The following is a 15,022-nucleotide window of genomic DNA, read 5'->3' as shown; positions in this document are numbered from 1 at the left end:
CGTTTAAAGTCCGATGTTGCCGATGTTGTAGACATTGAGACAGTTATTGTCCACTAAACCACTACTGAATGGCTGCCCCAAAGACACAAACACAAATTTCGTCGTGGTTGCAAAGGATGTACTGAATCTTGTTCTAAGCTACTCTCAATGATCGTGTCAAAGGAATAAAGGAAAAATTAAATAACTGAAAGAACGGATAATTATTCCGAATATGGAATTTAAAAATTGTAAAAATCTTTCAATTCATTAGTCTAGTTTAATAGAGAATACTTAAAGAAAGAATAAGGGGTTTTACTGGACATTTTAACGAATTTTTCAACTGGTTATCAGGCTGGTTCTCCAAGTTGTTCTGCTCCTTCGTAAATATTTACTGATCATCAAGTTGGGCACTCTCCGGCTTTTGTACGATTCACGATGTTGATTAAGTACATATACATTCCCGTGTTAGCACGTACTCTATCAGCATAATTACTTCACCAAGTACATAATTTCTCTGCAGATTAACAAATTATACAAATTCATCTTCATCGAACATAAAAAGGTAAATGTTAAGACTTTGGGTTACGTAAAATGTTTATCAGTAATCTGTCATTCTGCGGTTGTTTTCAATTAACGAACAAAATAGGGTCACAGTCGTAGATGGACATACGGAACAAATATGACCTTGAGAACTATTTAAATCTGAACCGAATTATAGCAACTATTTAAGGAAATTTAGGGCTTTATTCTAGGAAAACATCACGTAACTATAAGGCACGAAATAAGGGCGTGACCGTATCGAAAACCAAAACAGTACCTAAAGAAGAAATGTGATCCAAAGCGCTGCTAATCTGGGCATCTGATTGAGGTTTATCTGTTAGCATTTTTAATCAACCACGATTACACAAAACTTAAATTGTCTGAATTAAAACCTTGATTCAAAAAAATTGAGGGAAATATGACATCAACTATTTTCTGAAAAAATTAAAATCAATTTTGTTCAAAATAGCCCAAGTTTTTTATATCAACTCAACTTGTAGCTCACAAAATAAAAATTCAACTAAATTGCAGGCCATTTTTCACAACTGAATCATAAAGGTGGCTCAAATAAGCACTTACTACGCACAATCAACTTGCTACACAAACCCTCAACAAAAACAAATACAAACAAGAAAAACTTTTTATTCGCATGTTTGAAAATTTCAATCAACTTATACGAACACAAATATCAAACAGCTCATTCAGCTTCAGGTTTCTTGGCGACATTGCTCATTTTTTGGAAACCAAATTTGACCTTCTTAGAGTCCCCGTTGCCATCTTCAGTTTCAACACCTGGAGGGGGGCGGTTTGGGTTGTGAACCGAGAACTGGTGTCTGGGTCGCTTCCTTCTAAATTTGTGTTTCTCGATTAGTTGGTCCATTTCTTCTGGACTTTTTGAGAAGACGGAATGGTACAACACTTCACCTTCACATATGCCTGAAAATCGAACAAATTACGAGTTGTAATGAAAAATAAATTTCTGGGGGGGGGGGGGGGGCGCAATTTCATTTCTATTTACAATCGCTTAGTTGCCATATCTGGACTGGGATAAACTTCAGAATCGCTTCCGTTGTTGCCACTATACTCCACTACTCAACCCCCCCCCCCTCTCCCGCCCAAGTTACAAAGCACGTGAATTTAATAGGATAGTAACTCATTATCTAACTTATGAACGCTGATGGGGGGGGGGGGGGGGGGAGAAGCTGCAACTTTATTTCGCAATGCTGCGGACAAGTTTTTGCATTAAATCATCTCTTGCTATGGTATGAATTCTTTAAGGTTTTAGTTGCTGATTTTTCTAAGTCAACTAGGTGAAACCCATATTCTAGAAATTCCACTAAGAGAAAAAAAACTAAGGAACCCATTTTTTTCTCGGGCACATAATTAAATTCTGGAAAAAAAATCTGCAAGCCTTGACGCTATAAGACAGCCACGCTTGTGGTTACATTTATTACTTGACGCTTCAATTACAAATTGCAAAACGACTATCAATCAGGAAAAAAACCAGAGAACATTAAAAATCCAGCAGAATTCTGCAATGACTTCAACTCACTGTTTTAAATTACCTTGTTCAATCTTGTACAACTTTAACTGCATTCGAGGTCCAAACTCTATCAGGCGAACTGCCAGACGTCGTCGAGATTTTAGTTTCTTCTTCTTGGGTGCATCTTCTGAGGGGTTGTTTATCAAGCGACTTTGGGTGGTCGCCAGTCCAGTTGAATCATCACCACTAGTTGGATTAGCAGATTCTACAATCTGGGTTAATTCCATGTCAGACCCAGCGGAGGAAAATCCACTTTTCATCACAAAGTCCGCTATGTCCTGAAAAATAGAATCTTAATTCTAAACTTGAATTCACTTACAACAGAAAGAGCTTGCATAAAACTATTAAACTCCTTGTAAAAGAACCAAGTTTCATTATAATTTCGTTCCCCCAACCCACATTTCGCATAATTTTAAGTCGGTGAATCTGATTCTAATAAGTCACCTAAAATGTTTGAATTTGATGTTCCCATGCTATTTTTAGTGAAGAATTTCCCATTCCTGCCCACAAATTTTATGGCACGAAGATCTCGCCATGAATATATTGCAACAGAACTATAATTCAAATGACGTGAACTTATCGTAATACATACTAATTGATTTATGAACTCCAAGCGGAAAAACCAATGTTCAATGGAAATAGGATTGGTATGCAAGACTAAACAAACTACAAGAGCATAATTATTGGAATTAGCGATTGACAATGAGTTACCATAAAAATACATAAACAGATAATCAAAAAGGAGCAAAATCTGAGTTAGTCATACAACTAAGGTTTCGGGAAATAGTTCATTTGTCAAGTTTCGAACGGCTGTTGTTTTATAACAGACTCGAGCTGCGAATAAGAGCTAAATCTAAACCCGAAAAAATCTAAAGATATAGTTTAATAGATCATTACGAGCCAGAAGCCCTAGAAATAATTAAAAATAGGCTAAGTTGTAGAATTCGACGACAAAGACACCGGGTTGGGTGTCTCGAACTCTCCACCACTGATGCCCTAATAGTCCGCAAAATTTCAAAATCTACTACTGTTATATTGAAATGTCACTGATGTTACGAAAATTCACAAGTGTCACTAGTCTTTCAATAATTTTTCACAGTTCCGAGCACATTTCGATCGAAAATTTTGAATGACCCCATAATTTCGTAACGTGTCATGATTTTTTAAAAGTTTTCCAACATACACCACAGCAAACTGGAACAAACCACTTTCTGATGGTACAAAAAGACCCATCCATAATGTAGTATTTCGACCTTGGGAACGTTGTAAATGTACCAAAAAGCAGAAAAACTGGCCAGATTGGGATTTTGGATGATTGGGCGGGCTTGTTTTTAGGAATATCGCAATATCTGACCTGCGATAGAGTTTTTAGGAATACCGCAATATCTGACCCGCAATATCTGAAAAATATTCTGTAGTGACTGTTGTAACTTTTTTTGTTGTTGCTGTTGTCGTGAAAAAATCTGCAATCGAGCACTTGAAAAATTAGGGCAAGTACGTGAATCCTCACGGCCTTTGCATTTCTAAGTGCTAGACTTACAAATGGTTTTCAAGCTTGTTTCATGACGGATCTAATTATCTATGTCCTCTTCTGATTCAATTTGTATTTAAGAAGTAAATAAAGACATTAAACCTCGAACCTCCGTAACGGACCGATCGGAAATTTTCACTGCTCGATCGCAATTTTTTCTCTTAACAGCGGGTACTCAAAACTCATGTAACAGTTATCTGGAAACACTCAATACCTGGCTGAAAGGAAATTGGTGCTTTGTCTTCCTAAATCCAGCGTGACCCCGTTCACCACCTGGAAGAAAGAAATGAGCTATCAGCCGAAGATAGGTAGCGGTGGCGTGAATCTGGAAACAGTTAAGAACCCCGAAATTCTTGGTCTGGTCTTCGACAGCGAATTGAATTTTGAGATACATTGTGAAAAGGTCTGTGAGAAATAACAGCATGGTAATAGCATCATCAAGAAACTTGCCGGTACTGACTGGGGATGTGATAAGGAGACGCTGACAGTCACCTACCAGTCGATAGGCAGAAGCGTGCTGAATTATGCCGCACCTATCTGGACCCTGCAAAAGCTTCAGACCAAACAGAACACGGATCTCATAACAATAATTGGTTGTGTCAGAATGACCCCGATGGAATACTTGCATGAAGAAACGAAGATTCTTCCACAAAGAAACAATGCAATTCGGTCCAAACAGTTTCTCACCGGAATTCATCTACCTTTCAGGGCAGACCACCACACAAACAAAGTAAATAGCGCGCGTAATATCAAGGAGACACTCGTGACAACTTACACACCAGCAATTCAACACCTGCAGTATGAAACAACACACAAAACTGCGGCTTACAAAACTGCAGTCAAGAACATCCACAGTGAAGATATTTCAAATTGGGTTGACAACACTTACTCTAAACTGACAGGTACTAGAGCACCCTTGATATCAAAAGGAAGCTATATCGCAGCACTAGAAGAACTCTAGCTCAACTGAGGTGCGGTTACGCTCCATACCTTAACATTTTTTAAGTCAAATCGACCAAAATGTTGTTGATGAATGTGAGCTGTGTGGAACCAAGGGTCACACAACCCTTCATCTTTTCCATTGCCCCTCAAATCCCATTGAACTATAAGTTGAAGATCTCTGGACTAAACCTTTGGAAGTAGCTATCTTCTTCGGATTGGTAGACGACAATGGAAACAACATCAACGATCAGCAGGAACAGGACGGAGTTTTGTACACCAGTTCTCCGAAAAGATCAAAAATTGAGGGAGTTTTAGCCTGTTCTCCTCACGAGTCGAAAAACAGTCTTACGGTACGAAACGTCGAAGGACGAATGAGCCCTGGCTGCCAGGGGGACCCACCTCACTCAGACGCAGCCCAGAGGGTGTGTGCCCCGGTTGGGTCAAGAACTTCGGTGGGGGTGCAGACCACGAACCAGGACGAGACTTATGATTGAAGCCCACAACACGTTCACAAGATCGAACGGAAATCACTACAACCTCAAGAGAAGAGGAAGGCCACCCGAAAAAAGCACCCAATGAGATCTTCTTGGAGGCTATTACAACAACAAAACTCATCTCAAAAAATACCCACGAACGTCTTAAGATGCACCACTAGTTTTAAACTAGTGTCTTAGAGCATGTAAACTAGTGAAGTTTAAATGTCCACTATAAAAGGCAACACAGCACTGGTGAGTCAGCAATGTCTTTCTGCGGAATATTTCGGGTGGGGAGTATTTGACACTCAACCGAGGAAATTGTATAATTACAAACAATCTTTCCTTCGTCGCCATGTCCGACACTTCAAGGCCGCTTATACATGTAATGAGGCATGTCTTTTTAGAGTCTAAGAGTAAAATGGACCAAATGGTCTACTTTAATTTATACGGGAGCTGACGACGTTTTTATCTAAACAACAATCCGAGAGTAGCCAATAATTACTATTGGGAAACTATAAAAGAAACAGCGGTTAGAATGTCGGAAACCTTTCTGATATCAATTTCCAATGGTGAACTAAAGCAGACCCCTACGCAATTTTGAACCCCTTATTGATACATGTTATAGGATTTGAACACTTTTTACATATTAGGACATACACGTTAATACGAATAATGCGCATTTACATATACCACAACAGCGAAGTTTTGGAATAAATGTAGCACAAAAACAATTTCAATATAGAGAACCAACAAGAAGTCGACTCAGCAGTGTGTTGCTATGGGGGCCGAAGTCCCACCGAGTGGAACAACTCTATCAGTCTCAAGTTGCAGATTCCCCGGTGAGATAATTCCAGTTTTTGGTACTAGGGCAGTCTATAAAGAGAAGATGTAGTATATTCTTTTCTTATAAACAGTTTTTCGCACGCTCAAAAATGAAGTACAATTTAAGAGCAAAAGAAGCTTTGACAATTGAAAATTCACCTAAGACAGACATTCGTTCCGAGAATGAGGTAAATCCCATCCCAAGCAGTGGTTTAACTCAACCGATGTCCAACCTTACAATAGAAAATAAGTTCCACATTTCACCTGGCTCTATTTTATTCATTCCTGACACAGCCGACAAATTATATAAGATCCAGGTATTAGAACATCTTTTGGAAGAAACGAAAGTTAGTCAAAAAACCTTTAAGTAAATTGAAAAGAATCTCCAAGGAACTATCAGACAAAATTGACGATCTGCTAATTAATGCCGAGAGCGCACTCTATGTAAACGAAGCATTAACAGGTTTGAACTCCGAAAGAATTAGAACAGATGGTAACCTTCCAGATATGAAAACGTTGCTTCACACTAAAGTCCCGACTATCCGCTATGTCCCTATCAATGTACGGTACAAATGGTCAGAGCTTTTCTCTGACGTCATTACTGATTGCATTGAAGATCCTAATACAGAAATAAACTAGAGAAAACTCTTCGGATTGTCTAAATGCATTTTACGTGCCAGTAACAGAGGCGGGCAAAAACACAGGCGGAACAACGACCAAAGAATTCTAGAAAGAATTAATCGCTGGAACAGCGGAGACTTTGGAGGGCTATGGAACGAAGCTTGCTCTTTGAAACAATCAAAACGATCAAACGATACAAACTCCGAAGAGATTATCAAACGTGCAAAAAATTTGTGTTTCCAGGGCCAATATCGCAGAGCAGCAAAAGTTTTGGCTTCTGATGGTTTTGCACCAGTCAACAAGGCAACTCTCGATAGTTTGAAAAAAATGCATCCCCCTGAAGAAAAGCCTATTGTAGTCCAAAATTTTTCATCACAAGCCTATCAATTCAGTGAGGAAAATGTTTCGGAACAGCTGAACTCGTTTTCAAGATTTACAGCAGCTGTTCCTTCAAAAATGTTTCCCGAACATCTTCTGCATGCTGTACAGTGTACCGCTTCAGATCAGTCACAAGTTGCTTTGAGAGTACTGACTAAGCTTGTAAACATAAGCTGCCGTGGGGAACTTCCCGAATTTGTTTCACAAGCTCTATGTAGTGCATCTTTATCAACCTTGCTGAAAAAGAAAGGCGGTATTCGCCCTATCGAAGTCGGAGAAGTCTTGAGAAGGCTAATAGCTAAATGTTTAGCCAAGGAAGCAAATTTAGAAGCAAAGGAACTTTTCCAGAGCCTGCAATTGGGTGTGGGAGTGAAGGGAGGAGCGGAAGCCATCATACATTCGACAAAGATTTCGTATGAAAAAATACTCACCTCGTCCAGTTCCTCGGGTATTTTGCAAATTGACTTTTGCAATGCATTCAATTCGATAAAACGCAGTGAAATGCTGAAAGATTGGCTGTTCACAACACAGCCAATTATTCTATGACAAATTTGTTGTTAGCAGTGAAAGCGGTATCCAACAAGGCGACCCATTAGGCCCTTTGCTTTTCTCCCTGACGCTCTGGCCCATTATAGAAAAAATTCAGGAAACTGCGCCAGAGCTTCAACAGCATTCCTGGTATCTAGATGACGGGCTCTTGGTGGGCTCAGAGGACGATCTCATTAGATCTTGGGATCTTTTATGCCAGCTCGGACCTGATCGCGTCCTCCACATCAGGGTCGATAAGTGCGAACTGTGGTCCACGGTAGATTTAGACAGACTGGATACAAGAATAAAACGAAATGATATTTCGGGCCTTGAGGTTCTTGGAGCTGCGTTAGGAACCCCAGAGTTTGTCTGCATGAAACTTAACGAAAGGATAGGGAAAATAGGGGTACTTTTCGAAAAGTTGGACTATCTTGATGACCCTCAGTGCGCCCTAGGTATCCTACGCCACTGTATTGGGTCCCCCAAAATGGTGTATTCTTTGCGTTGTCAAACGCCCACACGTCCAGTTATTAAATCCCTAAAAGAATTTGATGCCCAACAGCGCGAAAAACTTGAGAAAATCCTTGGAACTGTTCTTCCAGAAGAATCCTGGACTCAAGCAACCCTAACCATAACCCTTTCAGGTTTGGGTGTTCGCCAATGCCAAGACCAGTATAAAGCATCATACGTTGGCTCTGTTCTCTCCTCTGAAGATCTTACTTCCAAAATAACCGGTGAGAGCCCAAAAAGTTTTTCAGGATCTTTATTCCAGTATAGCACAACTAGACATTTCAAACCTCTCACAAAAGACGATTCAGCATTCATTCTCTTGATAATGAAAAATTTCATGTTCTCAAAGAGAATCTAGCTTGTGAGAGAGAATCCGCCCGACTTCTCTCATTGTCTGTCCGACATGCTCTAGCTTGGTTGTCTGCTCCCCCCATTCCAGCTCTTGGGCTTCATATGGCACCCAATGAGTTTAGAATTAGTGCAAAGTACAGGTTGGGTGTCCCTGTCTACGACGCCGAAAGGAAGTGCCCGTTCTGTAAAGCAGGAGTTCTTGACATCTATGGGGATCATGCCATTGCGTGTCACGGTCGGGGAGACGCAATTGCAAGACATGACCGTATTCGAGATAAATTAGTGTCTGCTTGCTCATCTGCGAATCTCTCACCAGTAGTGGAAAAAAAGAACCTAATTCCAGAAAGCCAGTCACGCCCTGGAGACATCTTTGTCCCTACTTGGAAAGCGGGAAAACCTGCTGCATTTGATGAAACTGCTACTTCGTCGCTGCAATCCAACTCTCTCACTAATGCGGCTACAAAGGCAGGATACGCACTTGATGCAGCAGATGAAAGAAAATATTGTCTCCACGACGATAACTGCGCAAAGATGGGAATCACATTTAATCCCCTTGCAATTGAAGTCCTTGGCGGGATATCGGCAACCTTCAAGAAAACACTCAAGCGGTTGGCTGTGTTAAGTGACAATCGTTCCTTCCAAGCGCAGGGGTTGTCTGTAGCTTTCTGTAAACTAATGCAATCCTTGTCAATCACCGCTATTCGGGGATCAGCGGAAATGTTGCTGGCACGGGCTCCATAGTAGACTGTTTTGCTTTTTGGGTGCTCGACTGCTCGGAGGGGAGATGGTTGATCCAGTACTGTTGCAATCATTGTCGACAGATAAGATCAAGGGGTCTGCCTCAATGATTTTGACACGCTCTTTATTGCCAGATTTAACAAATTCAGAATCAGAAGAGTCGAGATTGGTCCTTTAATGATAAGTCGCCAAAACGATTGCAACAAACGGGAGACTTATCAATGTGCATATCTAGTATTTTTTATTCTTACCTGACCAAAGTGGGGAGAATAAAAACATACATTTTACATGTGAAAAATAAAAAAATGCCGACGAAATGAGATTCATAAACTGTTGATCTGTTGTATTGACAATCACCGTTTTGTTAACCAAGTTAATTATTTTTGGTTCTAGTGTTTAATTTAATGATTGTCTAGAAGCTTAAAAAAAAAGAGAACCATTAATCGTAAATACCAAATTAGAGCTTTTGCTGTTATTGGCTAGAGTGATGCTTGCTTGTATTTCTTCAAACTTTTCAGCACTTTATGTACGAATTTCCCTTACTTCAATGAAGTAAACCCCTAGTTAACAAACACAAGTTATCTTATTTATTTATTATCAATTTAAACTTCGAGGGGCTGGAGTGGGTGGTTTTGTTGGTGGGTGGTAGTGGTCTGCTGGTATGGTGATGGGGCGGGGGTGATGGGTGGTTTAACCCGGCTGAAATACTTTGAAGGGTGCAGCAAGTGAAAAATCTTAATTCACAGTTTCCTATAATTACTATGTTTACATCCATGTAATGGCATTTTGCCACTGCTGCTTGATATAATTTGATTGGACAAAACACATCCTATACGTTCACAAAAAACTGAAGCCTTAAATTATTCAGCGTGCGCAGTTTGATGTTGTCAGCAACGCAACAAAATCCTAATTTGTGAGATAACAGATTAAACAGTACCTTGTAACTGCTCAAATCGGGTGTATTTGCTAAACTACCCGTCAATTTTTTCACACTTCTCGACATATCAGGAGCCAAAAGTTGGATTCGGTACTGCCGGAACTCAATCACGTCCTGAGTTGAGTCGTAATGGAATAAAACACATCGTTTGATTTTGTTCAGGTTCAATTTGGTCACGTTCAACTTCGGGAACATGTTTTGCAACATTGAGGACGTCAACACGTGATGGTTTAAAGAGTAGTCAAAGTTGTTCACGGCTACTAAGGGTTGATAATGGTACAATTTATCACCTAAACTTGAGCCCTCGACATGTGTTAAAACGTCACCTATGGTGCTAAAACTATTGATACGAAAATAAACAGTCGGACCTTGAGGCAAACGTGCTATTTTCATAACCGGCGACACTTTAGTCTGCGACAAAATGATCAAATGTGAAACTTGAAGAGGTCCAGCAATTGCTACGTAGTCTTTGAGGACATTTTTAGAGGTCGTTTTAAGATTTGAGGCCGTGTATGGTGACATGACTTTTCGCAACGATTCCATGAGTTCGCCCAAAGGTTTTGAAACCTTTCCTCTGGTTATGATAAACGAATGAGGCGCTAGTTTCTGGTCATCAGGTTCGTCACTTTGGCCGGTTGCTTTGAACTTTTTCTTTTTCCGAATTTTGGAACTCATTACGACCTAAAATAAGGAATTTGTTCTTTTATAAAAATAAAGAGTTCAAACCAACTTATGACTTCAAAGTGTTGCCTTCAAACTTTTAAGGTTAAGGGATCATACTTTCGACGGATTCACTGACGTTACAAACTTTAAATTACTAGCTCAACTCTCCCAGCCGGTGAATAAGGTTTCCGTTTTTAACTTTTTAAGCCTGATGAAAACACAGCAAGAAAAAGTTACGCAGCAAGGATTAAAAAAACATACCCGGCAGATTGCCGGAAAATAGCCGCCGTTGATTCCAATAAGCATGATTGGGATCGAAAGAATAGAAGATATTGAAAAAAAAAAGATTTTTGTTCAAAAACATTTTTTAAGTCGATTTATTTTGATGGCATTTCTTCGTAGCTGAACATACTTCTGTTTCTTAGAGAGAGGCTACAGGGGCTATTATCAATACCAATAAGCATAAGAGATGGTAACTAAGACTTATAGGAACGACGTTCAAATAGCGGGCATCTAAAATTGGGCTTTATGGGCTTATCCCGTTTCTATTTCTGACTTCAATTTTTTATACTGACTCTGTTCATTTTGAATTGCTTTGCTGAGCAACTGATTTTCAAATTCACTTTTAGCAGAATGAGAGAAGAGAGAAACTAGCCTAGAGAAGTCAAAAAGATTTCACGCAGAATGTCGAAAAAGCGGGAAATGGTAAAGCGAAAAAAAGTACGACGAAGTAAAAAAAACATAACAGGACAAGTCCTGAAATACAATTCAAAGAATTGAATGAAAAACACAGACGTACTCTACCTGACCAGCAGATCAACTGAACAATTCCAGCCAGAGCAAAAACAAAATCATCTCAAAAAATTGAGAAATTAAAAGAATCAAAATTAAACAAATTATACTCATTGCTAAAACTCGAAGCTTTCAAACCTATGGCAATTTTTTCCCTTTAAAAATACCTATTTCAAAAATATGTTCGAAATCAATTTTTGTTTCTGAAATCTGTCCAGTATTTCATCTGCAAGACCTGAAAAATATTCATTGGCCCTTGAAGATCGACGATTAACTCGAAAATGACCAAAAAATTTAAGAAAAAGAAATCAATTGCAAATTAACAGAAAATTTGCTGAAAAACGTGATAAGAATATCTTCAGAATCAATTCTATGTCTCTAGAGGCTATCCAGTAACCCAATTCCAAGCTATAAAATACTCATTGGCTCATAGATCGATAGGCAATAATTTTTAGAAAAAATTTCAAACTTCAAAAAATAGAAATTCGTTCTATTAACATGTTGAAAGCCATTCAATTGCCCCCTAGCATTTAACAATTATTTAATAGCATACTATCAAACACTGTATGAGGTTACCTGTCTACTGAGACAAGAAAAAATAAATGAAATACAAATGTTTTAAAAAAAACTTGAAAAAAATTGCAAATTTTATCAAAAACTTCCAAAAGTCGAAAAGTTAAATTGTTGAAAACAAATCCATTGAAACTAAAAACCACGCAGAAAATTTTTATCAGAACGTGGAATAGGTTTTTTCGCACTTGAGAATGGACGGATATCAAAAACTGACAAAAACTTTGGGAAAACTTAAAAAAATTGCAGATTTTATAAAAAAAAATGCTAAAATTCGAGACATTAAAATGTTAAAAACTATTCCATTGTTACTAAAAACTATGAAGTGCCTTATTAACAAAGCTCAAAGCAGATCGCCTGGTCCTTGAAGCTGTAAAAACTTAAAAAATGACGAAAATTTTCAAAAGCCTGAAAAAAATGCGAATTTTGTCAAAAAAATTGCTAAAATTTGTGAAATTCAAAAGTTGAAACCTATTCACAGCAACTGAAAATTTTTAAGTAACTTATTATCCAACCGCTAATGAAGTTTTCTGGCCCCTGGGATCCAAACAACTTGAATAATGATAATAAATGTCAAAATATGAAAAAATTGCAATCTTTGTCAAAAAATGCTAAAATTCATGATGGCAAAAAATTGAAAACCATTCCATTACCACTAGAAACTATGCAGTAATCTATCATCAATCCCTTTATCAAACTCTAGAGGAGGTTTCTTGGCACCTAGGGCTAAAAAAACTCAAAAAATGGCAAAAATTTTCAAAAAACCTGAAAAATATTGCAAAAATTAGTATCCTTTCGCAAGTTTGTGTTTGTAGTACCAAAACCTATAGCTCATAAATTGGTCATAACAAGCAATTTTGTGTCGCAAACGACCTTAATCAACTTTTAAAAACTTCAACCTAACACTTATCAAACAAAGAAACTCAAAAAAATCACAAAAACATGAAACATTGCACCATTTTGAGCCCAAAACTCCTAAAAATGACCTTTTAAACTTAAATTAAGGCCATCCCAGCAGTTGCACCACTATTAGCACTTGAAGGACAACTAAATCCCACTTTGGGCCTCTAATGAAACTTAATGCCCGCTGGGCTTTACCTGTTTATCCCGTTTTGAACGATCAAAGTCATTGAAAAATGTGTGAACACATCTTAAAAAAAACAGCGCACCAATACAATTCAAATTCTTTGAATTGTAATAAAAATAGGAGCGCTATAATAGCCGGCTGAGAGGATGAGGGCGGCTATTAAAAAGAAACAAAGCAAGAATGGGATGCAATTCAAAGACATGAAATTTTACTTTTAAAAAGCAACATCTAGGCACATGACTATCTTATACCTGGAAGCACAGATGTAGAAAAAATCTTTTTGACCAAGACATTCATAAATAGAATAGAACTAAACTTCATATTCTCACATGTAAAAATGATCACAACAGCATGTGAAAAAAGACGCTTTGCTTCCATTGATCAAACATAAACTGCTCCCAAACGGCAGTCGTGGCAATTTAATTCAGAGGGGTGTAGCCTAGAGTAACTTTTATATGGGCGCAAAAAAGTTCTGACTACAAACAGTTTCCAAACAGCAATATCCGGGATCGCAGTAAGAAGGAAAACCCAATTCTATTATTCAAATCTTCAGCAAGGATATAAAAACCGACTACCGTCGGGTGAATTGCTCTCAACCGACAGCTGGGAGCTCTAGTACTTTGTAGCCGGCAGCAGTCGGCACTGGACGGTTGGACGTGGTCGGCCGCGAGGAATTTCCAAATGTATTATATATTTAGATTTACTTATTTTCCAATCTTCAAAGTAACAGTCCTAAAAGTAACAAACATAAACAAAAAAAATCAATACTTAAGATTGTTCTTTCAGGCGCAGAATCTGCAGATTTGGTAACTCAACCGTGACAGAGACTTTTGGCACATGTTGAAGCAGTCCAATAATAAAGTAAGGGAAAGATAAACAGCACGCGATAGTTAAAACTTAAAAAAGAAAGGCTTAATTTTTTTTTCAATTTTCATTAAGTAATAATCTCCTATGCAAAAGGGCTATGCTAGTCGTATTCCATTGGCCTTAACAGACAGCTTTAAGCTAAAATATTTGAATTTTGAATCTTGAAGTTTGAATATATTTACATAAGATCAGAAAATTAATCACTCCACCTAACCACTGACTATAAATATAGTGAAAAATGACGGTACGCATGTAAACTCAGTTGCTGAGGGCAAATTCAAAAGATAAAAGGGCTCATTGATAGCGACAAATTTAAACAAAACTGGATTAAAGATACCATCGAGATCAGCCATAAGAAATTCTCATCATTGCCTAATTCTTACCCGGAAATAATTGTACAACTGCGGTAACTTGAAATAAAATTAGACGCATCCGTCAAATCAGCTTTATCGGCAAATTTTTTATTAAACGTGAGCATAAAAAATTAAAATCCTGTGAACATCAGAACTTAAAAAAACCCTCAAACTGTTCTTTATTCAGTTTAAAAATACGAAAGATAAAAAACGAAAGGACAAATATCAGTAAAAAGAAGGTCACAAAAAGGCAAAAGTGGCTGAGGAATAAAGGAAAACAGTCAAGTTTACTGGAAAAGGAAAATCGATTGGCCGCAAATTTCTGACGAAAAACAGTTGAGCAGATACGAAACTTTATTTCGTCAGAAAAAGCGGCACTCACAAAACCAAAAATACATCCTAGAAATATTAAGGTTTTGAACATTTGTACTGATAAAGCAAAAAAAGTCTAACGAGCTACACGCTAATCTTTAACAGAACTTTGTCTCATTTCTCTGCATAACGTTCTTTTTTCATATTTTGTCAGTGCTCAAGCTTAAAAAAACGTTTAATTTTTCTAAAAATTTGTATTTAATAGGTTAACCACATAGACAATCTAAAGAAGAAAATTTTGAATCCAAATCGCCAGGTGGAGGAGGGTGGACGGGGAGTAGTGAATGCGAGCAGGGCATAAGTTAAGGGGTTAGAATCTAAGAACCGCCCTTAACACTACAAACTAATCTCTCATCAACAGTTTCTGTGAATCGCATACTCCGAGTCTAGAACGGTGTAAGGCTATAAGAGAGCTTCTCGTT

The 15,022-nt window shown here is 38.2% G+C and overlaps 2 protein-coding genes across 2 annotated transcripts in view; both read right to left on the bottom strand.

Moving 5' to 3' along the window:
* Positions 1-15,022, bottom strand: part of LOC142354050 (uncharacterized) — a 110,644-nt gene that overhangs the window by 7,203 nt on the left and 88,419 nt on the right. The window lies entirely within an intron of this gene.
* Positions 1,142-10,574, bottom strand: LOC142354646 (suppressor of SWI4 1 homolog). Its single transcript, XM_075406992.1, has 3 exons — positions 9,897-10,574; positions 2,085-2,340; positions 1,142-1,455 (listed from the first exon to the last, which is right to left on the bottom strand). The coding sequence occupies exons 1-3, from the start codon at positions 10,569-10,571 to the stop codon at positions 1,217-1,219; spliced, it is 1,170 nt and encodes a 389-aa protein (XP_075263107.1). The 5' UTR covers positions 10,572-10,574; the 3' UTR covers positions 1,142-1,216.

Source organism: Convolutriloba macropyga, chromosome 15, assembly GCF_964194025.1.
Source record: "Convolutriloba macropyga chromosome 15, txConMacr16.3, whole genome shotgun sequence".
Classification (NCBI taxonomy): Eukaryota; Metazoa; Xenacoelomorpha; order Acoela; family Convolutidae; genus Convolutriloba; species Convolutriloba macropyga.
The sequence above is the reverse complement of the archived record's forward strand: the minus strand, read 5'-3'. Positions and strand labels throughout refer to the sequence as shown.